Raw genomic sequence first — 25,040 nt, forward strand, 5'->3', positions numbered from 1 at the left:
AGATGACATTATACTACATATAAAATACCCTGAAGACTATGCCAAAAATTATTAGAATTAAGTGAACTAAGTAGCAAGATACAAAATTAATATATAGAAGTCTGTCGCATTTCTATACACTAATAATGAACAACAGAAGGAGAAATTTAAAAAACAATCCCATTTACAATTGCATCGAAAAGAATAAAATATTTTTATAATGTCTCATTTTTTCCAAGATAATTTCAATTTTGGAATTAAGATGATAAAGAATAAAGAAAAAAAGTGTATTAATTATTGTCATGATGCCATTTTTGACAGCAAAAATAACTGAGTGTTTACTATGAGGCAGGCTCTGTTCTAAGTGCTTTTAATGCATCATTTCATTTAAATACATAGAAGCCTATGAGGTAAATGTTATATGGATGCCTATGAGGTAAATGAGGGTCAGAGAGGTTGAAAAACATGTTCAGGTCATATAGCTAGAAATAGCATATGAGAAATGTACACAAGCAAATTATGTGAAATTTGTCACATGTATTTAAGACTTTTTCCTCTTCGATTTGTGCAATCGGAAGCAAGAGCAATAACATTTATGTGCTCACCTTGCAGGCCTAGGTGACCCGGATGTACTCCGCATAGAGCTCTCTACTCGAGGACTAGCCACTTCAGGAGGTTGAGGAGGAATGAGAGTTTTTCGAACTGCCATTCTGAAAGAGACGAGAGACAAATCCGGAAAACAGCAGTCTGAGGGCATTAAAAAAGTACAAAGTATATATTTGCTAGGTATACCTATGGTAAAATGAAAGCATTAATTTGACTGTTTTTTAAATAAAATTTTTAAATTTTATCAAAGTAATACAGGCACGTTATTTAAAAAGCAAAATAGTACTAAAAGGCTTTTCACAAAATACAGCAGGTCTCCTCCCCATCTCTCCCCACTGCCTTCCAATCGCTCTCCAGGAAGCAAGCACTACAAATCTTCTAGTTTCTTTATCCAGCATGTCATATCTCCTTTCCAGTTAATATTAAAATTTAAATCCATACTAAGTATTTATGATCATTATAATGGCTATGTATTTATATCGACCTGAGCAAGTTCCTGGAAGCCAAGTGAAAAAAGCTGATCAAGGTAGTTGGTGATTACCTACTTTGTCATGCCGTAGAGAGACCATATATGGCTCAGACTGAGAATCACTAGAAGTCATGAGTGATCTTGACATGTTTAGTTTGGGCAGAGTGGTGGGAACAAATGTGAGACAAGAGTGGGGCTGAGAACCAGACTTCACCATTCTGCAATGCCCAATAACTAATGGATCCAGGTACTGATCTTTAAGGTAGCTAACATCTAAAAGAAGGGTGACGAATGGACAACATGTCTCCTAGTAAATACTAAATAAACCACCAACTTATAAAGTAGTTTTGACAAACAAGAAATTTAAAAAGTGAATCTAATCAAGCTTTAAGATTCAAGTAACGATTTAGAAAAAATGTAGAGAAAAACAAGTGAAACTACATTATGGGGGTTATGAATTGAACTGTATTCCCTAAAAGGTATATCTAAGTCCTAATCTCTGGCACCTGTGAATGGAATATGTAGGGTCTTTACAAATGTAATTAAGTTAAGGATCTTGAGACATTCCAGGTTTAGGATGGGCCCTAAATCCAATGACTGGTTGTTAGAGAAGAAAGGAGAGGGAGATTCAAGACACACAGACACAGAGGGAAGGCCATGTGAACATTCCAGCAGACTGGAATGATGAGTGCACAACCCAGGAAATGCAATAGCCACCATAAGCTGGTAGAGGGGCACAGAATGGGTTCTCCCTGAGAGTATACAGAAGGAACCAGCCCTGTAAACACCTTGATTTCAGACTTTTAGCCATCAGAATTGTGAAAATAAATTTCCATTGTTCATAGCCACCAAATTTGTGATACTTTGTTATAGCAGTCCTAGGAAACTAATACAATGGGGATGCAATCAATAAAATTGAGAGAAAGAGAGGGAGGGAGAGGGAAAACTCTTATAGGACAAAAGACCAAATTTCTTCAACAAATAAACTGAGAGGAAAAAAGAGATGAGGAAACCTATAGATATGAGTCTTAAGAGACATATCAACTAATCATGTGTGTATCTTATCAGAATACTAATTCAAATAAATAATTTAAAACAAAACAAAATTTGTGACATTTGAGACCACTGGAAATTTGAACTAGATATCTGATGATGTTAAGGAGTTATTGTATTTTTTTAGTACATATTTATGTATCTCTCAATAGACACATGCTGAAAAATGTAAAAATGAAAAAATGTGCTGTTTGGAATTTGCTTCAAAATAATATGGTGGAAGGGATGGGTAGGCTTACAGATAAAATTGGCCATGAGCTGATAAACTGACAACTGAAACTGGATAATGGGCATGCATTTATATGTTCAAAATTTTATTATGTTTGAACTTTTCCATAAGAAATAAAGTAAGACCAACACCACTACCCACCCCCTAAAAGGAAAAACAAACAAAACCACCTAATGACATATACTACTATAAACACAGTATGACTAAACTTAAAAAGAGTGCCAATAATAAGAGTTGGTAATGATTCCCACGGAGAGTATAAATGGACATAAGCACTTGAAAAAACTACCGGTATGATCTACGAGTTGAACATAATTACAGCCTACACCCCAAATATAGCCAGAACTAGAGGTGTCATTTGGCATTACTGAGTCCACTCACCCATCTGTGGCAGGTTTCTTCCGAAGTATACTTGGCCGAGGGGATGAGCCCTGGGCTGGAGTGTTGGTGCTAGCACTCTGGCTGTGGGTCTGTACCACGGTTGTTGCTGCTGAAGCAGCACTGAATGGACTGCTAATAGGGTTGGCTACAATTGTGGCTCCATCTGCCAACACCACTGCTGGAGGACAGGGAGGGGTCGGGAAAGAACAATGAAGAGAGCGAAATGAAAGAAACATTACTAAAATGTCACATAAGACAAATAAAAACAATTAGAGTACCCATGTTATGACTGCCTAATTTCAAGAAGATAAGGGATAGGAGCATAACGCTCATGTGCGTAAAAGCAGAAGGCAAAAATGGAAGAAGTTATTAAGTCTATTGATGCATGATCAATAACCATTTTTCTCTGCTCTGTAAGTATAATTACTAATAAATGAGATAAGATACATAAAGAAGTATACTTCAAGAAATGTTCTCCCAGTTTTTGTAAAACAGTACTGCCTCTCAATCTCTAAAAATGGTACCAACATTCCAGTCTATCTTAATTTTACAGCTTTACATACAATTCCAAAAAAATCTTAAATAGAATGAGAATACTACTGTTACAAAGTGAATTTGCTGTCAACTAAGAGTTCTTTACAGAATGCTTCTGTGTGTAAATGGCTATTAAGCTGTTTATGTATTTCTAATGCTTACAATGACACTGACAGATAAGTTCCAAGCAACTCATGCTACATAGAGGAAATGAAAGTCTAGAAAAATCACCCGAGACCATAAAGTCAGTAACAAGTGGTAGATTCAGGATTCAGTTTTCTCCATAGTAACTTCCATGTAAAAAAGTAAAATTACCTGAAGTCTTTCCTTCAGGCGGAGGCTGCTGAGTACCTATTGGTGCAGGCTGAAGTCCTTGTGTACTTATTGGGGTTGCTGAGTGAATTCCCTGTGTGCCAATTGGTGCTGGCTGTATTCCTGGGGTACCAATGGGGGCTGGCTGTATCCCCTGTGTACTGATGGGCGCAGGCTGGATCCCTTGGATATGTCGAGCATGAGATGCATCCACAGTCATCAACTGCATAGGGTTTAGGTGAACTGTAGAAGCTACCCCAACACCAGTCTGAGCTGTTATGGCAGAGTTTGGAGCCTGAGCTGAAACTAAAAATGATGCAAAAAGTGACTATGAGAATATTAGCTCTGATAAGACACAGCCCACGTAAGGAGAAAAAACAAAGTGAAATCAGAATTTTTCCCACTGTACAAGATCTAAATTCTCAGTTAAAAACAAAAAAAGCATTATATAAAACTTTATATATTGAGGTCTTTTTCCTCTCTCATTTCCTACAAATTTGATATGATCTTTCTACTGATTACTAGAAATAGCATTAAAATAAGAAAAAGCCATCATCTATTAAATTCCAAATGTGAGCCAGACAACTATGCTAAATAATTAATATAAAACCTGAGATACATCCATGGCTCCCAGGTCAAGAATCTTTGTTTTAAATGGTAGAACCACTATCATAGGCATTTCTCAAATACAGGAATTATGAACTTTAAATTCTATATATCCATTGAAGAGAAAGAATAAGCAATTGTTCTTTTTTCTATCAAACAAACACATCATCTATACGTATATTAAAAACAAACTCAAAAACAAAACTAAAAACAAAAGCACTCCCAAGAAGCAAAAAAAAAGATTTCTCATTACTTGTGGAAAGAAAACACAAAAGTTTCTTCTTCTCAGTCATCAAAATAATCCAGGAAAGGATATATGGAACCTCATATTCATTGTAGCATTATTTACAACAGCCATGATATGGAAACAACCTAAGTGTCCACTGATGGACAAATGGATAAAGAAAATGTGACACACATGCATGTGCTCACAAGCACAAATGAATATTATTCAGTCATAAAAAAAGAAGGAAATTTTGGCATTTACAAAAACATAAATGGGCCTTGAAGAGTATTATGCTACGTGAACTAAGTCAGACAGAGAAAGACAAATACTGTATGATCTCACGTATATGTGGAATCTAAGAAAAAACAAAAACCAAACTCACAGATCCAGAGAACAGATTGGTTGTTGCCAGAGGTGGAGGGGTGTGTGTGGGTGGGTGGTGGGGGGTGAGAGATGGGTAAAATGGGTGAATGGGGTCTAAAGGTATAAATTTCCAGTTATAAAATAAATAAGTCAAGGAGATGTAATGTACAGCATGGAGACTACAGTTAACTAACAGTGAACTGCATGCATATTAGAAAGCTGCTATGAGGGAAGATCATAAAAGTTCTCACTATAATTTATAAGAAAAAAAACCGATAACTACGTGTGGTGATGGATGTTAACTAGACTTAATGTGGTGACCATTTCACAATATATACAAATATTAAATCATTATGCTGTACACCTGAAACTATTATGTCAATGATACCTTGATTAAAAAAATGTAACTGAAAAAGTTTTATAAACCATATAGAGGAAAAATGATAAATTTTTATTATGAGATAAGTATAGTAAAAAGTTAGTAAGTATACATTTGCAGTCACTGCAATATTGCAATTCTTCCCTTATAAAATAAATAAATAAGCCCAGAGCATTATCAGTTTCTTCCTGAGAAGTGTACCTTTGTTACTTCTGTTCAATAACAGTTTTGGGTCATTTGCCTGTTGTAGACCATGCAGTCAAGTCACCATTCTAAACCTTTTCAAGACCTAATCTTGAAAGGACTGTATCCTCACTGACACTATGCCAGCCAAAATCAAACTGTTCCAAATACATATTCTAATACTTTGTTCACAGAGAGAAATGTGCTTTCTCTGATCCCAGCACTGCTTTGTCCTATCCATTCTGAGAGATGCTTTCCAAATGTTACTTCCTTTAGAAAAACCATTCTTCACCTGAAAATTATATAATTGTATTAACCAATGTTATCCCAATAAACTTAATTAAAAAAAACCAAAAACTTAAAAAAAAAAAAAAAGCTAAAACCATTCTTGACCTCTAAACCTACCCTCTCATGTAGAAATAACCTCTTACCTTAGAGGCAGAATGGTTTTCTTTGCTCAAGCAACTTTTCTGCGACTTAGTACTTTATCTACTGTAATATCTCAAGTCTTACCTTCCTATTAGATTCTAACATTGTTGAAAGTAAGATGTTTGAGTCAACTTTAAATAGAGCCTAGCCTAGGACTTTACATACAGTAAGTTATCAATAAATATTTGTGGAATTCACAAATGGATGAAATGGAAAACAGTTCTGAAACAAGTGAAATTTCAAATAATTTGAGGGATAAATCACTTGTATACTACAAATTCTGTATATTTATAATTATATTCAAATCTATATTTAATAACTAATGGACCAACCAGAGACCATGAAGGACTAGTCTAATCTATCATAAACTATATTCGAGTAATACTATGTTTGGCAAGACCGAAGCTTATTAAACACAAATTTTCCTGTCTTATTCCTGATTTGAAAACATCTGCTTTAAAATTATTTAAAATGAGCCACTGAATCTATATTGCCTGAAAATAGGACATTGTAAGCTGGTTAATAAATCATCCTTTCAGTTGTGTCCAGCATGTATAGATTCATATGTCTTAGAAAGAATATACTATCTCTCATCTGCACCGACAATGGTGCAAATATTGGTTTGGAAGAAATAAAGTGTTGTTGACTGTACTATTCATTTTTCTGTGTTAGTATCCATCAGGGATACTGTAGTGGTGAAAAAAGACACCCAGAATAACAATGGAGAAAAACAGATGACTGGCAGGGCCCCCAGCACTTCTGATAGTGTTAGTATGATGGGTTTTTACAATAAATATTTATATAAAATGAAAGCGCTTGCTCAAGAGACAGTGCATATCCTTTTCAGTTGCCCAGCATTCAGAGTAATACATACTGGTCATGAGTTACCTTCTTCAGAGAGGTAAAATGACTGCATTGTTATAGAAGTATCAATTGGCTGATGTAGTAGATGAAGGAACATGAAGGTAAGTATTGTCACTGATAAAAAAACTTAATTTCTAGCAATAAGCATAACACATTTCACGACGAACATTTTATACTTATAAAATTGTTAAAGAACAGTTAGGAATTTCCTTTAAAAAGATATTAATTTGATGCACAGCAAAACAGGATAGAATATTCAAACAGTTCAGCTATTTTTCCATGTCAGAGATAAAAATTAAAAATAAAACTTAGAAAAAGTTTTGCAGAAAAATCAAAACAAAACCAACAAACGAAAATCAATGCAAACATGGAAGAACCTGTTTTCAAAGCTATTTAAATACTTTTCTGTGTTTCTAAGTTTTAGACCAGCACTCCAATGCAAATATAAGCCATATGTGCAATTTAAAAATTTTCTGTTAACCACATTAGCAAAGTAAACAGCAGCAGGCCAACTTAATTTTAATGATATATTTTAACCCAATACATCCAAAATATTATCATTTCAAAATGTAATCACTCTAATAAATTTTAATAAGATATTTTACATTCTCTTTCCATATTATGTTTTCAAAATTCAGGGCAGATTTTACTTTTAAAATTTAGATACTAAATTTTTATCAGATGTATCTGATTTGTATTTTGATTCCATAAAATTTACATTTTGAAAAAGTTGTTTCACAACACTAAGTTGTTCCAAACATATTTCAAATTTCTTTAATTTTAATTAAGTAAAACAAAAAATTCAGTTCTTCGTTTGCACTGGGGGCCCCTTCAAGTGCTCAATGGCCACACGTGGCCCTGGCTGCAGTCCTAGTTCGCAGAGCAGAAGGTTACAAGCTGGACAATCTGGCTTTCTTATCCCTCAAGTTAACTGAGGTTTCCTCAAGAAAATATTACACAAATGATGAGGTTTAAGGATCATTCTTTCTGGATTGTTGAAAAGAATATTATTTACAAGTAAGAATGGTGTTTAGCAAAACTGGACTAACATTAAAAACATGATAGCTATCCCACAAAACAAGAAGCCCTTCAAGAATAGAGGTTTATTCATTTTAACTGTACTACAATTTTAAGGTATAATAAAAAATTGTTAACATAATTATTCTCGGGGTAGGATAAAATCATGCAAATGTCACTAAAAATAACCACCTTTTTATAGAATAAAGAGAGGGTGATTTAAAACCTTAAAAGTTCAGATTTCAGCCTTATCCAAGTTTGAAAATAGAAGCTGGAATAATTAAATCCATATTAGAAATATTCGCTGATTAATTTTTATCTCATTGCTTACAGAAATTAAAATGCTAAGTCATCTTAACAGTGGGGGCTCATACCTGGATACTGTCGGATGGTGGACACAGAGCTGGTGATTGGGGTATACGTATGTGCAGCCAGCGGGTATGCAGAAGGTGGATACGTTGGCAAAAAGTACTGGAACTGAACAGGAACAGATGGTCTATAGGTAGAACACAAATAATATGAACCAAAATGGTTTATTTTCTCCTTTACCTTCAAATGATCCTATCCCCCAGACCCTTTTCATACACTTAACTGCCATACTAACACTTCCCAAATTGTGTCTCAAATTATTAGATCAAAGGACACACATCTACAGAGTAATATTTTTAAATAAATACTATAACCATATCAATAAATGTAAAACATGGAAGAATAATTACCAAAACTGACTAAAAAACCTCAGTAATCAAAGGTCTTCCCTGTTCGATTCCACTTGAAGGACTCTAAGCTCAGATTGTTTTTAATGGCAAATTTTATCAAACATACATGAAATAGATAATCCTAAGCTTATACAAACGAATGCAGAGACCAGGAAAAGAAGTGATCTACCTTATTTTTTGAGCTTAATATAGCCTTGATATCAAAACTAGACAAGGAGAGTATGAAAAAAAGATTATAAAAAAATCTCACTCTGTGCTGACACAAAAATTGCTAAATGAAATCGAGCCGAGTATTATATAAAATTGAATGCATCTTGATCAAATAAGTTTTATCATAGGATAAGAATGTCTCAATATCAGAATTTCTATTAATGTTTCAGGTTATATTTAAGTATTAAAAGAGAACGAGCATTTGAAACTTTGCAAAAGATAAACAAAAAATATTTAATAGCATTCACTACTTATTCATGATGCCTAAGAAATGCCTAAAAAAAAGGAACAGAAAGAAACTTTGTTCCTCAAACTTAAAATAGTATCTACCAAAATCTACAATGAAATTTCAGAAGAATTCCCATTCAGGTCAGGAATAAGGCAACTATCTACACACTATCTATTCAACACCATACTAGAAACTCTAGCCTACAATAAGAAAAACATAAGTATACAAAACAGAAATGAAAAAATTCCTTCACCTCTCAGAAAACTATCCTTGTTTGTACATGAAATAAATATATACACTGGAAATACAAAAGAATCCACAAACTTTTAGAGCTAACAGTAGTGTTCAGCAAGATGGATGGATACATGATCATTATATTAAATCCTATCAGCACTCCTATACACCATAATAATCAACAATTTAAAAATGATCGACTTCTGAAATTACTTCATGTGCACTGTACCAGGTTCTCACTGTAGAAGGGAGAAACAAATATGAAATAGGGAGGTAAGAAGGTTGAACTAGAGGTATACACATGTACTAAAGAGTTTTTAAAATATGACATACTTCCTATCTCTGCCTGCTGAAAGGACCTAGAAGAAATGACAATTCAGAAACAATGAACAAAACTAATGTCTACATCTTGGTTTTTAAATGATGAAAAGGAACCAGGGCTCACTGGAGAAATGGTAGATTCCGGGACTCAGACAAAGTTCAGGAGGAGCTCGGAGAATCTTGTTGGTGAGAAGGGCTAGATGACTGGGATGTGGTAAAACCACAGGAACTAGTCTAAACTGTCTCCCAAGGACCAACCCAGAGACAATTTGAGCATCAAAAGAGATTACAGTACTGAATTATAGTAATGAATAAAACCAAATCCACGAGCCTAGGCTGATTCTAAAAATTACACGACAAAATAAATAAATGAGGATAAATTTCTTCATATCAGAATGCCAACTGATAAATGTGGAAGAAATGATAGTTAGAAAAAGTTACTACTTTGCATGTAATCATCAACTGATTCAGCCAAGAATTATCAATAGGCACTAAAACTATGGAGTGAAAGTTTTATCAGGGAACAGGATATTTAGTCTCAAAGTATTTCCACACAGATTACTTATTTACAGAGAAGAAAAATACCCCTTCACAGTAGAAAAATTTGGCAAATATCACTTTCACTAAGTAATATTAACATAACTAATAATGAAACAAAGGGATAATGTGAGCTCTCTAATGTAACAGCAGTGAGAAGAATGTATCACCTTGGTGGTATTCCTCCAAAAATGCCTAACCTGAATCTAACTATGAGAAAACAATCTGACAAAGTCCAAATTGAAGAATATTTTACAAAAACAACTGGCCTCTCTATACCCTTAAAAAACGTCAATGTATGAAAGAGAATGAAAAGCTAAAAAAATCATTTCAGGAATAACTATACTGTAATTAAGTAAGAGAATGTCTTTGTTCTTTGGAGATGGAAATGGAAGTACTGAGGAATAAAGGGTCATAGTGCTGCAACCCTTGTTCAAGATAAACACAGAAACACACAACACAAAAAAAATGGACACGAGAACATCCATCAAAAAGACAACGGCTGAATATAGACATTTTCATAAAACTAAAAGAGAAATAACAATGAATTATTTTGGGGGGGAAATCTGAAGATAAGAATAAGTAAATATATGCCATATTTGTGGGACATTTTGTTTTACTGAAAATTCAAAACAATTAACAACACAATGGGGCAGTGTAACTGGCACATTCCCTACCTATTGTCACTTCGGGTTTCCATGGCCACAGGATTTGGAGAGGCCCGATGTCCTGAAATGGGAATCAGGCTACTCCTCTCTGTTGGGTAGTCAGGCTGTATCCGAGGAGAAGTGTGTGTGATCTGCTGAGGAACCACCTTAGCTACAAAAAGTAAAACCCAATTACATTATTGCTCATATGCTTCTATTGGCATGCCAAATCATTCTTGGCCAGCAATAATCTTAAGAATGTAAATAGTAACTAGAAGTATAGATTTTTAATCAAAATGAAAAATAAAAAATGAGTACATAAAGTTTTACTGAATTATTTCAATCTAATAATCCACTAATATATTCACACTATTATTTGTCAAAGCAGGATTCAACATCAGTACTTTTACAAAAATATCAGCAACCAGGCCCTTTCTCCCCTGACCTGGCTTCCTTTGAGACTTTTTTAAAAGGAGAAACTTTTTATTTAAAAAAATAATTCAACAAAAATGTGAATACAGAAATGACAAAGATCTTAGATTCTACTTCATAACTAATTGGGTCCATAACTAATTTGTAAAATGTAGCTAATTAGTAATCAGTAGATCCTTTTAATTTCGAAGTCTGTTTCTTCATCTATGAGGCTTATCTAGATAATTACTTAATTTTGAACATCCTGTGATTTTTATCTAATACCTTATAGCAAAATCAAAATGACCAAAGAGTTTTCAAATTTAACATGAGGCTCAAAGTTTGCTTTCCTCTACAATTTGCAATCAAATTTTGTTCAGAAGATATAGTTGACCTGGGACATACTTTATAGTTCTTACAGACCTGTCTGTCAACTCTATGCCTGGGAATTTTAAAGGAAAAGCCATGATCTCAGAGACATAGAGGAACAGCTTCCATCTGTGTAAAGACCTAAGTTACATCAGTGACAGGAACAAAACCACTAAAGACTAGGATGATGCATTACCCAAAGTACAGCGTACTGAACACCAAAGGTAAGCAGCACAAACACACCATGATGCCCAGCTACTTCCTGAGGGAGGCAAGCTGGAGAAGTTTCTGTAGGGTGATGACTGGGATGCCCAATTTGACCACTGATGATGGCATCTATTGGCTAATGCGAGAGAGGCTGGCATGATACATTTTCCATCAGTTGTAAGCAGAGTGTTGAGAGGAAAGAAACTAAGCTTCATTTTTTCGCTGTGCCCATAAAAGGTAGGAAAATAATACTTCCAACAAGAATGCAGCTGTCATGTGGCAGAGTAACCAACAGGTGGTTGGTAACCATACAGAACACACTCCCAAGAATTTATTTCTTTACATTTTTTTCTAACTAAAAAAGTCACATTCTCAACTATCAAAAATAAATAAGGAAAAAATATAATGCAGAAATCATAAGTTGACCATAATGCTATCTCCAAAGATAATCTCTGTTTTCTGAATGCTGTGACTCTGATTCTGCTTTTTATAACTCTAAGACCACTCTCATGTGTGGGCCAGAGCATAGAGAAAATAAGGATGGTATTCTATTGGAAATGAGCCTTCACTAGAAGCGAAAACTATGCTCATTGTTAAACAGGTTTTTCCCACTCTGATCTAACACATTCTTATTAGTAACAATGGCTGAATTCAATATTTAATCTCCCCTAGAGAAAGCAAGTAAGTGTCTCTTAGAAAAAGCCACTTAGGTGATTTTAATATTACATTTCCTATACTCAAACTTGAAAATCAGTGCTTCAGAGTTAATATCAGGTTTCCCTTCTCAACTGAGGTACCTTTGTACAGAGATCTTATTACGATGTAACAAAGAAGTATTTAGGTACTATAAAAGAGGAAAACAAAACTAGAGCATAAAGCTGATGGAATGGAGATGAAACCAAACACATTAAACGGCAGATGTTAAATCTGGACACTTCTGGTTAAAATTCAAAGATAAGTGAGTCAGGGAGATACAGAATATAGTAATACAGTAACTTAGGACAGGTAAAAAGGTGGTAGTTTTAGCCAAATTAATGAACATATTTGTCTCCTGGCACTTTTAGATGAGTTGGCTTCCACAGTATGATCTCCTAGGAAAATATAGTAACATTAATAAGAACTCATCTTAAAATAATTTTTCACAGAGATGAAAGAGGAAACCAGAGAGCCCCTATGGCGTACACTGCCCCCTCTTTAATGGTTTGTTTTTCTTTACAGTTGCAGATTCCCTAGTGAGATTCTTAACTAAAAAAATTAAAAGAGTGTGCTTGGCTAAGATGTCACAGTGTTGAGGAAAACTGATGGCACTGTCAGGTATAGCCAGAAATTGGTGTGAAATGAAAATATGGAACAGTCAATAAGGCCTCCTGCAAAACCTAAAATATTTACTATCTGGTCCTACAGAAAAAGTTTGCCAATCCCTGCTCTTGATGACTAGAGTTTGGCTGCCAGAAACTTTTCAAAGATTTTTAAATATTCAAAGTATATATATATTTAAAAAGGGAATAAACAAAGCCTTAAAAGAAATTTTACAATGGTTACAAAGTATCTTGAGGCAGCACTCAGATGAAAACCTATGGTAATCAACTCTAAGTTTAGTGTTCATCTCACTGTTCCATCACCCAGAGATTTTTCCTGAACAATTTATCAGCATACAAGGTCTCTTCATTCCAGATCTTTGCTTCTTACTTTACTTGCTGTCATCTATGTCAGTAGGTTAATTAATTTCTTTTAAACAGCAGCCCCCAATGTTTTTGGCACCAGGGACCGGTGCTCCCAATGAGAATCTAATGCCTGATGATCTGAGGTGGAGCCGCTGCAAATACAGATGAAGCTGCAAATACAGATGAAGCTTCGCTTCTTGCTGTGCAATCTCTTTCCTATCCTAATAGGTCACTGATGGGTACCGTTTCATGGCCCGGGGGTTGGGGACCTCTACTTTAAAATGTACACATAAGGAAGGTACAGTTTGATAAATTAGAAAGTCAAAGTAGAGTTAAAATGAAGTTTACTTTGAGCTCTCAAAGATGATTACTTTCTTTTTCCCCTATCGTCAATGCCAAATCTGTATGACGAATAATATCAACAGTTAAATTCAGTGTTGCTTTGAAAACCAACAACGACAAAAAATCAATACTAGCCATCTGTATGACGAGCTGTTTAGAGGGGCTGAAAAAATTCCTTTTAAGATTGTTTGAAGGCTGCACAACACTTACCGACTGGGATGTTTGAGGTGGTCACAGCAGTAGCATGGGATGAATGTGAAGGCATTGTCATGGTAACAATTGTACTTGTGGGAGCTTGTGTGTGTGACACAGATCCTAAAAGGGGAGAAAAAAGGAAATTCTTCAACAATGGCTTCTCTACACACATCATAGATTCTCAAAAATCTGAGAAAAGCTCATAGGAAAAGTTAAGAGAATTTTTCTAGCCTATTCTTCTGACTGAAGCTGAGAAGTATAAAATTAACCCACCACCTTATGCCTTACTCTTCCCTGGCAGGAAGAGCAAGCAGGGTTGCCGACTTACCGGCCGTGGTTGCTGAAGAAATGGTGTTGGTTGCCAAAATAGGTGCTACTGTTGCTGCAGCCACTGGTGTGCCAGTGCTGAAGATAGTTTTCTGTGGGGCGGAAACCCCACAACAGAGTTATAAACAAGAACATTTCTCAATCTAGTTTAAAAGCAATCACTGTCTTTGATATTGCCAGCTTCTTAGCAAGTTTTGCACAATTCTGGTTTTAACCCAAAGAGTATACAGATGGTTCTTCACCTCTGGTTTTACCTGAGCCATGGTATGAAGCTGCTGTTTTGGTGTCCCTAATGCAGGGTGCGATGGCAGTGTGATTCTTGTTGTTACGTCCCGTGACTGGGCAGGACGCTGAATACTAATTGCTGCAGATGGTGGATGCTGGATAGACAAAGTTGGCCGACTGAAAAGACAGAAAAGGTATTATGATTTATAACTTGTGTCCAGACACAATGCAGGCAGTCAAGAGCATTAACTATCTTGTGCTAGATCACAGAGTTGTACTTTTTCCTAGGTCTGTCATGTCCACAGTTGAACCAATGAAGTAAATGGCCTATCGATTTTCTCTCCCGAAACTGACATTAGCCTCATTTTAGAAAGTATCAATATGTACCATGAGTCAGTCTCAGTATCTTCCATATAGCTAATCAACGCTCTATCTTGAGTAAGCATTATCATAATGAACACACTCCACTCTGTGGACAAAACTGACACCAAGGTCCTTACCATCATGAGGAAAGACTACAGACAATCTTGATTAACAACAGCTTAACCTGCCACCTTTGAAGTGCTGACCTCCTCCCGACCACAAATTTATATAATTTCTTACCAAATGATAAAAAGTCAGTTATGATTGCCTAATGATTGAAAGGGATATCAACACAGGCAGAAAGTCAAATTAACTGGCAGCAAGCAACTGAAACTGTAAGTATACTTGACAGTATAACAAAGTTGGCATCTCAAGTCACAGTGGAGAGACCTATTTAATCAATCACATTGGGAAAATTATGTGGCTATTTGGAAAAATAAAATTGGACCCATACCTCATACAGTAAGTACACCAAGATAAATACAAAAATGATCAAGGATTTAACAGAAAATAAAAAAATATATGAAGAAAAGACAAGAGAATTATTTTATAACCCTGGAGTAGGGGAGAGCTTTCTATTAAAAGCTTTCAAAATCCACAAGCTATAAAAAAGATCAACAAATTGGACTCTGTGAACAAATAAGCAAACCTCCTACACAGCAAAACACACTACAAGTAAAGACAAAAGACCCATTCATAAAAGTGTAATCTTCTGAATATACTAAAGGCTCCTAGAAATTGATGAGAAAGGTAACAGCCAAATAAAAAACAGGCAAAGAATATAGTTTGCTAAAAAGAAAACTCAATAGTCTTTTAAAGAAAAGATGCTCACTCTCACTCACAGGAAGAGAAATGCAATTTAAAATACACTGAAATATCATTGTTAATCTATCAGATTGGTAAAAATCCCAAAAAAATGACAGCTCACTCTGTTGTTCAAGCTGTAAGGAAACAGGAACTTTTAAACATTCTGGAGGGAGTGTAAATTGGTATAAATCCAAAAGGAAGGCGATTAGACAGTAGGTATCAAAATTATAATCACATATATCCTCTCATCACTTTTGGGAATTCGTCTTGCAGATACTCTTGTACATATGCCTAATGACCTACATAATAAGTTAGTCACTGCAATATTATTTATGATAGTAAAGTACTAGACACGACCTCAAATCCATTTACACAATGGATAATTACAATGCTACTAAAAGATGAAACTCTACGTACTAAAATGGAAAACTTTCAATATATGTTGTTATGTGAAAAAACTGCAACAAAGTAAAGAGGAATATATGAATTAAACAATCCTTCAGGTAAAAAGGATAAAATAAAAACTGCATTTGAATTGACAGTATTTAAGAAACATTGGAAGGATACCCCAACAAAGCTATTAAAAGGTTATCTTAGAAAGGCAAAGGGAAAGGGACATAGGAATCTCATAGATCGGGGACAGAATAGGGAGTGATATTCCTTACTGTATACCTTTTTTATACATTTATATTTTGGAAGCATGTGAATATAAATTAGGAAAAAGAAAATATTATTTTTCATAGAGATAAGAATCACTTCAAGTGACTTTTGAACATATTCCCACTCTACTTAGTGAGATGTCCAGACTGAGGACACAATGAATGTGAGGACATCTTAAACTTTACTGAGTGGTCTTATTGTTAGTAGTAATCTATAAAAAGTAAGGGCTTAATTTATGACAAGTAGGCTTGGGACTCTGAATTGTTATTCCGAAACTTTATTTTTTAGGTATATTATGGATGTAAAAAACATGTAGTTACATCAATGTCTCTAGAAAATAAAGTTTTCAATATAAGAGAAAATGTCACAAATATAAAATGTAAGAAAAAAACTTATAATGTTAAATTTCATTTGGAAATATCAGTATGAAGACATGACTGTCTTTACTATGTTGACCACCTCTGTCCATAGAAATAGTTCAAAGGTAATGATATCTGAGAAGAAATGTGTTACTTCTAGCATCCAGATCTTGGGTTCTAAATACTATTCTCCACTAACAGGAACCAAGAATCCTTGGTTTCAAGACTAGGGGAGCAGAGAAAGTAAAAGAGAGCCCGATTCATCATGTACTAGAAAGAAGAAAGTACTCAGAGACTAATAGAAGTTATCAAAAGGACACTCGAGCCAGTTCAAAGGGGTTCCCAATAGCCAAATTTGGGGCAACTAGGAGAAAAAGAAAGGGATTCTGATTAAAACACTTTGACTGAATCAAACACCCTCGAGTTCATAGTGGCAACTCCACCTCACCCTCCCTCAAAGGGTTAAAAAGTAAGGTCGGCCACCTAGAAAGTGCTCCCTAGTTCTTTGTCTTAATCACTATACTATTTCTCCCAATGATCAATTTTTTGTTTTTAATGGCCTCAAAGGTGACTCTAGGGATAGAGACTCAATTTAGAAACTGCACATACACAGAAAATAAGGGGTTAATTTACAAGTGGACTGTGACCACCTCCAGTGTTCAGCTGGGTCTTTATTTTGAATTCTTTGAAGTGAAGACAAGAAGTATAGGCAGAGACTGCCAGTTTGATATTTTCTCCTTCTTTCAGAGAGCAGTAACAAGAAAAATCAGAAATAGGAATGCAGTCTCCACCATTGGCAAAATTAGGAGACATGTGAAGCCTCAACCCACAAAATAGGTAGCAGACTGTCAAAGATAGTAATAACAAAGGGACACACAGACCAATGGAGAGAGGAGTTCCGCAGCTACAATTTAAGGGGTAAAATCCAACTAAGTAGAATTCTCCAAAGTGAGGAGCATACTCTGACACAGGACACCAAAATCTTTTTATAACAGCGGGAGCTGTCATTGAAGCAGACCCAGACTGGTTCTAAGATCCAAGAAGCAAAGGATGAACTAGGAATCACATAGATATAGATAAGCCCCATGGGGGAAAGTGTGTGGTGGGACCCATGGAAGAGAGATACTCTGCCATTTAGAGAAATCTATCTTTACTAGCAGGAGAGAAGTAATGGACAGAAAAACACAAACAAACAAACAAACAAAAAACCCAAGCAAGGATTGTGAGACAGGAAAATTTCTCCTAACCCAGTATACAGCCCAGCCTACAACAAGAACCAATCATAAATAGCTAATTCAGAATAAATTCCATTCATTCAAAGATGAGTACGTGGAAAGGAAACAGTAGAGAATCTATTTAAAGATGCTATGAAAAGAACGGTAGACAGAAAGAGAATTTCACTAGAAATGCTTAAAAAGATGAAAATTGTGCCATGAAATAAGAAACTTAAGTGCTTCCATGAAATGAAAACACAAAGTAAAAATGTAAGAGTGTACTGGAAGTAATGACAAGAATAGACTAGTGGAGGGGAGAGGAGGGAAGTAGGTGCAGGAAAGAGGTCAAATATGTGGTGACAGAAAGAAATCTAACTATGGGAGGGGAACAAACAATGCAATGTGTGTATGCCTTACTGTTAAATTGTACACCTGAAACTTACTGGATTTCGGTAACCAATGCCACACACACAAAAAATCAGAGACAAATGCGCAGAGCTCAAGAAACAGAAGAAAAACATTCAGCTGTTTCAGGAATGAGGGCAAAATTAAAAGTACATCCATTCCTTGATTTATGTGGTATTTATTTTTTACATGAGTTTTCTTATATACAGTAAATATCATCACTCCCTCTTACGCAAACTTTTTATACGCAGTTTCCATTTATGCAGTTTCATTTTATGTGGTCTTTTCTTTTTCATTTCCATTAGTAGCAATTACTCTTTCTAAAAACTAATAGCTTAACTCAGCAACGCACAAAGAATAGTTACTAAAAAACAATTATTAATGATCTTCCAGTTCATTAGATGTAAAATAAAAAAGTATGGGTGACTACTCATGTTTTTTGAGATTGGTTTTACAAATGTTTTGGTGTAGAAGTTGAAAATTATATGATAGAAAATGTCTTCCTTTTAAAATACTTTTGCTTTTAGATAATGTACCTGGTCATCCACGCAATTGAGAACATTCAAATCTAAAAGTTGTATATGTGCCACCAAATACAACTTTCTCGATCCAACCTTTAGATCAAAGCATTATTTTTACCTTTAGGATTAATTATATTAAATGGAGTTTTATGATATTTTTAATAAACTTATAGATAATGAATCACTCAGTTACAGAAGCCTGGAATACACAGTTAAACTGTATGAAGAATATTGCTTTAGCTTTGAGTGATATAAAGCCATCAACTTTAAACGCCTGCTGGAAAGCAGTATGGTCAGAAGTGGTCAAACCAGGGACTGTGGTTCCCACAACTGAAGAGGGATTAACTGGCATTATTAATTTATTAAATAAATTTCAAGAAGAAGGCTCTGACAATTTGAATGTAGATGATATTAACGAATTACTGGTTGATCACAAATTAACTAATATGAATTAATTCACCTCATATCTGAAGCCCCACCCTGCTGATGAATCTGCAGTGACCTTGAACCGGTTTCACTCGCTGCAGAAAACACTTACAAAGCTCTTCAACTGGACACAAAACTGGAAACTTCAACTCTAGATATTGATCTAAAGTTTTGAAAAGATTTTAAAAAATGTTGCAGTGAATACTGAAGAATTTATAAAATCTATTTTGGTTTTTCTGAATTTTCATTAGCATTTTTTGGTGAAAATATGTGAAACAAATATTTTTATGACTCATGAGCCTAGTTCTTTAGTATTTTTTTGTACTGGTGGACTTTTTTTACATGGTTTTCTTTTGCATAAAAAAAAAAAGACACATGGAATGGCTAATCTATGCAAATCGAGGAATGGGAGTAGAACATGAGAAACAATGCTAAAAACAGTAAGGGACAGAGAAGATGGAGAGAAAAGTAAGCAGAATCTAAAAGAGAAAAAATAGTTTAAAAGAATTAGAGAAGGAAGTCATGCAAAAAGAGCCAACACACACATAATTGGGTGTCCCTTCCCTTAAAATAAAATGGACTAGAAAGAACATATAGATAAAATTCAAGAAAGCTTTTTTACAAATATAGGTCTACTCTGCACATTAAAAAAGGCACACCATGTTCCAGAACAAAAGGTTACATAATATTCACTGCAACACACATCCTAGTAACTATGCTGAAATTCAGTGATAAAGAATCTTAGGCAATCAGGCAAAAATATCAAGATCCTTTTAAGGGATTTAAAATAAAAACCAGGCTGACCCCAAACTTCTGTATAGCATTATTCGGCCCTAGAAACCAGAGGAAAAATACCTGTAAGGATACATGGAGAGAATACGGAAAACAAAAAAATTCTATATCAGCCAAACTACTGCTTAAATATAAGGATATCTAGGAAACAATTTTAAGTATGTGAAAAAAATATTAGTCCTGTAAGCCTTTCTTGAAATAATAAAAAAATAAGTTTCATCCCACCAAGAGATAGGAAAAAAAGATCAAAGAACTGGTAGACAGAATTGAATCTATTTACCACTTGAAAAAATTTTTTTTGAACTTTCCTTCTTTTTCTATGTGTTCAATCAATTTAATTATCATTGGTTTATCTGGTCTTCAGGAGTTTGTAAAAGCACAGTCTGGGCCTGGTGCTTTTCTGAGATACAGTACTCTGAAATTTTTTTCTATTTCTTCTATGGAAATTGGTCTGTTTAAACTTTCTATCTCCAGAATTCAAAGAGAGTTAGATATTATGAATTTATCATAGTTATATAAGTAGAAAAATCATCTGATCATTAGTGTGTTTGTTTAATTCATTAGTGTATTTACGGTGCCTATAGCACTGACTGGCCCATAGAAGGTATGCAGTAGGTATCTGCTGCATGAGTGAATATGGAAAATACACCTGCCAAAATTCAATGTCCATTTTTATTAAAAACTCAACATCCTAGAAAAGATACACTGATAACATGATTTAAAAAAACCCAACCTTATTCGTTTTCATTGTGTATACACACTTATACCTTTTGAATTTTGTCATATATTAACTTTTTAAAGGTAACAGAAAGCTAAAATGACAACACAGTTTATATTGGGCACTGTGTCTCTTTGTACCTCAGGCAAATATATTAAATTACCAAAAAGTAAAGTGTCTTCATTTTACTGAAGATAAGACTAAGGATCAGAGAAGTTGAGAAACTTGCCTAAGGTCACACAGCTGGTAAATGGCAGCGCTAATGGTTAAAGGTAAGTCCTAGGCACTATTCTGCACTTAAATGTTATTTTCTTCAGAGTCTGGTGCTAGAACCTCTCTTCACTCTATACATTCCCCCTGGAAAGACTCAGATACCTCACAGCTTTAACTAGGCCAGGCGTTGATGACTTCTAAACCCGTTATTTCTGGCAACGACAGCTCTTCAACCACTGAGAAACTCAGTTACCAAAATGCAACCCTCCTTTTAACACTTGCTTTCTTTCCCTTGTTTCCTTTCCATTTACTTGGTTAAGCAAGGAAGAAACAGAGGAGGCCTCTAAGACTCCTCCCTCTTCCACTCTTTGCCCTATCACCAACTGGTAATGAAATCTTGTGGAGGATATCTAGTTCCTGACAGCTCTACTCCCCATACCTACTATGCCTTCTTCTGTTTAGTGAATCACTTCTTGTTTCTATTGTCAAAGGTTTTCCCTGGCTTCCACAAAAACAATGGCAGGAATCAAGAAAGATCACTGAACTGTGTCTTTTGATGAGACTCATATTCCACTGCCTTGCCCAACTACGTTTTCACAGCCTTGCCACCACAATATGGATTGGAGATAAGGATAAGGATAAATATCATGTCTTCATTCCTGAGTGTGTCATTCATAAGAGGCATCAGCGATCATCTCTCATCAACCAGACTTTATCTCTGTATGGCTCTACAAATCTCTTAATTATACCACCTTCTCTTTTCAAACAGCCAACCCTTCCTGTGTACCCTCTGGATTTACAATCCATTTTTAGCAAAATCTCCTATACCCTCACCCCCTTGTCTGAATATAGCCTTACCTTCCTGCCCTAATGAATCTTGGCTCTTCCCTGAGAACACTGCTTCCCTCTATAGCCCTCTCAATTGGAAGCCATTTTCTCTCTCATAAACCTCCTCTCCATTTATATTGTCTTTCTAAATTATCTCCTCCAGAACTCTTCCCTAGACTCTAGATTCGTATATTAACTTATCTCAACATCTTCATTTGGGTGCTCGGAAGTCAGCACAACATTAAAATATCCAAAAGCAAAGTCTGGAATTCCTCCCCAAAACCTATTCTTCCCAGTTATCCAGCTCAACTTAATGCAATTCCACCCTCCTAAATGCACAAGCCATCTAGTGCTGGTATAATCCTGACTCTTCTCATTCTCCCATAGCCATCTAAATCCTCCAAAATCCTCTTATCTTCAAAATTCTACTCAGAATCTAACCATATCTTTCAACCTCCAACAATCATCTCTCTTGATTTGTCATGCCCTTCTAAACAATTTCTCTAGAGCCTTTGCCTTTCTAGAGCCTACTCTAACTGGCAACCAGGCCGATGCCACTAAAACTTCAAATCATGGCACTGCTGTGCTCAAACTCTGGCAAAACTTTCCACTGCACCCCAGCAAAGTCTAAATCCTTAGCATGGTCTATAAGGCCCCACATGATCTGAGGACCCTGTTACCTCCTAAAATAATCTCTTGCTGCTCTTTATATGTGGCAAACATACTCCTGTCTCAGGGCCTTTCTTTGCACTGGCTGTTCCCACTGCCTAGAATTCTCTTATCCCAGACAACCATATGGCTTACTTCATCAAGTCTTTCAATTTTCTGTTCAAATGTATTCTTATCAACAAAGCCCACCCTGATCATCTTACATGAAAAAGTAACATCCTGTCACTCCAAATCCCATTCACTCTAATTTTCCCCAAAGCATTTTTCATGATTTAAAAAGCTATATATATTTTTTATTGTACCTATCCAGACCTTAAAAATAGAAACTGTGAGAGCAGGAATTTGTTCACTGCTTTATCCTTGGTATCTAGAATACCACAAAGCTCATTAAAAAAAAAAGGACTCATTAAGTATTTATTGAGTTAAGTGAAGGAATAAAGGAAGGAAAGGAAAAAGGGAGAGAGAGGAAAATGGCTTAATCTTCAAACCCCCAAATATACCTAAGTGCTGAATCAGTAGCATGTGCTGCTGTTGTAGTAATGACTGGAGACTGAGCTCTGGTGGCTGAGACAGTTGCCACCACAGCAGGAGGGATGGTATTAGAGGTGGTCACAGGTGGACGAGACTACCAAGAGAACAGAAAAAAATATTTCATTTAAAACAAAAAGCAAAATAAAATTCAGTAAGTCAAACACTAGAAGTATAATTTGAAACTTAGGCCTTCAAGTACGTACATTAATTTCCAAATGATAGTAAATTCTCACCAGGTTAAAGAATTCTCTTTTCATATATAGGTTGTTATCAAAACAAGAGTCAGAATTATCAAAAAAATTTCAATTTTAGCTGGGTAATATACAAGTCCTTCCTTTCCAAATACAATTAGATTAAAAATTTTATCTTACTATTAGTATAAATTAGGATCTAACCCTTCAGACCTACAATTCCCACAGATCTGTTGTTGGTCCCGGTGTTGACATTTTCCACTACCGCACAACTGAGTGCTTTCTACGGAGGGCATTCTTATCCACTGGACAGAGCTGCTAGCTCTTAGGCCATCCAAGGTATCATACTAAAGGCAAACACATGCTAATAGTATTCTTTGCTGGAGGAAGGTTCAGCATGCCCAGATGCCTTCTGGATGTTTTCACATGCATATATTTCCCTTACCACTCTGTGTGTAAAATCTTCATCTAACAAAGGAGTTCACACTGAGTTTCGCCTGCTTGTCCACTGTCAATTCTTCAATTCATCTTATTCTGAGTAGTTCCTTCTTCTTGACCTTGTTACACGCAGTTAAATCTGCAAATTCTGCCTATTCTTGATGTTTTTTCCTTCCAACCTCTAACCTGCTCTACTTACTGTTACAGCTTGTTGTCTCACAATAGGGCTGCTGCATTATCTTCCTCACTAGTAGGCTTGTTTTGGTTCTCCTCTTTCTCCAATCCTTCTTATATACCATACATACTCCTGGGGGCCTAATTACTTTGTAAATAAATGTGTTTTGTTGGCCAGCAAAGTCTTTTATTTTGAAAACTCTAGGCTGGACATGAATTACCCAGTGTCCTAATCTGCACTTTTCCTTACTGTCTTAAACCCAGCTATTTCACACATATTACAAATCTGGCACTCAAAGGTATTTGAATTTCTACTTTTAGTATGTAATTAGCTAGACTAACCTTTTATAGATATTTCTTTGATGATATATTACTGCATTCAAAAAATTTAGTGGCTCTCTGCAGTGTACAGAACCAAGTTTACACTTCGTACCTTAAGAGTTCTAAATTTAGAGACACCACAATATCACCTAGCAATACATGATACTTATTAGTACTGAGGCCACAAATTCTCTTGAAAAAAAGTAGACCACCTTCCTCGAAAAACATATATTTGTGGGTAAAACATTTAGGGGGTTCATAAACCCCTAAATTATAACCCCTCAGTTCTAACTGGCCTTTATATAACCATCGCCATCATAGTATTAGCCACCTCACTTCCCCTTCATTTCTCTGAATTCTCATTACCATACCTATCCTACAAAAACACTTCCCTTACTACCTCTTACAGCAGATCATATGACACTATATACAATTCAACCTTCCCTACATTTTGGCAACTAGACTGAAAGTCACTTAAGGTCAAAGGACTCTCACGGTGCCTAGCTAAGTGAATGACTCAGAGTAGGCACTTCATACTTGCTGGCTAGCTACCCACACCCCTGACATGCCTGGATTGGTTGGTGAATGATGTGCTGCACCGCTGGTTGAGCTGCAGCAGCATTTGGCAACTGGGAAGTCGGCCTCAGGACCGTGGTTACTTTAGAACTCGACATCACAGCGGCAGCAGCTGCACCTGGAAAAATAATTTTTTTCATTAATATGGCTCATAATTTAAAAAGTTCCAATTATATATTCCTTAGAAAAATAATCAGAATTTCTAAAACTCAATGTCAGTATTCAGCTGAAGTGCTTTACGAATACATCCTATTTCATCACATAGAAAACTTTAAAAATGTGCATTCAATGGTTGAGATTTAATAATGTGTATTGCTTCTTCAAGGACATTCTTAAATGAAATTGTCTGCCTTGTTCTTTTAACTGCAAGTATGTAGCAGTGAAGCACACAATGAAGAGCACAGTACAGTGCTGTTGCCTTGATTCAGGCCAAAGTTCCAGCAGTTTAATCACCAGACGGTGAGTGGTCACTTGAACACCACTGCCTTTGCACTATCAGTGCAAATGTCAACACTGTGAAAAAAGGCAAATGATGTCTCAGTATATTCCTGAAAAGTTTTGATCTTA

The 25,040-nt window shown here is 35.5% G+C and overlaps 1 protein-coding gene across 8 annotated transcripts in view; it reads right to left on the reverse strand.

Moving 5' to 3' along the window:
* SAP130 (Sin3A associated protein 130) overlaps window positions 1-25,040 on the reverse strand; it is a 69,601-nt gene that overhangs the window by 33,468 nt on the left and 11,093 nt on the right. For 3 of the 8 annotated variants that reach the window (XM_039851267.1, XM_039851268.1, XM_039851271.1), the window contains exons 6-15: window positions 24,467-24,591; window positions 22,743-22,867; window positions 14,297-14,444; window positions 14,044-14,134; window positions 13,731-13,835; window positions 10,558-10,699; window positions 8,005-8,126; window positions 3,567-3,869; window positions 2,718-2,895; window positions 585-689 (exon numbers count right to left, since the gene is read on the reverse strand). In XM_039851267.1, the coding sequence (XP_039707201.1) occupies window positions 585-689; window positions 2,718-2,895; window positions 3,567-3,869; window positions 8,005-8,126; window positions 10,558-10,699; window positions 13,731-13,835; window positions 14,044-14,134; window positions 14,297-14,444; window positions 22,743-22,867; window positions 24,467-24,591 (1,444 nt within the window). Of the gene's footprint in view, window positions 1-584; window positions 690-2,717; window positions 2,896-3,566; window positions 3,870-8,004; window positions 8,127-10,557; window positions 10,700-13,730; window positions 13,836-14,043; window positions 14,135-14,284; window positions 14,445-22,742; window positions 22,868-24,466; window positions 24,592-25,040 lie in introns of all 8 variants that reach the window. The other 5 variants (XM_039851269.1, XM_039851270.1, XM_039851264.1 and 2 more) reach the window with 3 other exon arrangements.

This window comes from Pteropus medius, unplaced genomic scaffold, assembly GCF_902729225.1.
Source record: "Pteropus medius unplaced genomic scaffold, Ma_sr-lr_union100, whole genome shotgun sequence".
Taxonomy (NCBI): Eukaryota; Metazoa; Chordata; class Mammalia; order Chiroptera; family Pteropodidae; genus Pteropus; species Pteropus medius.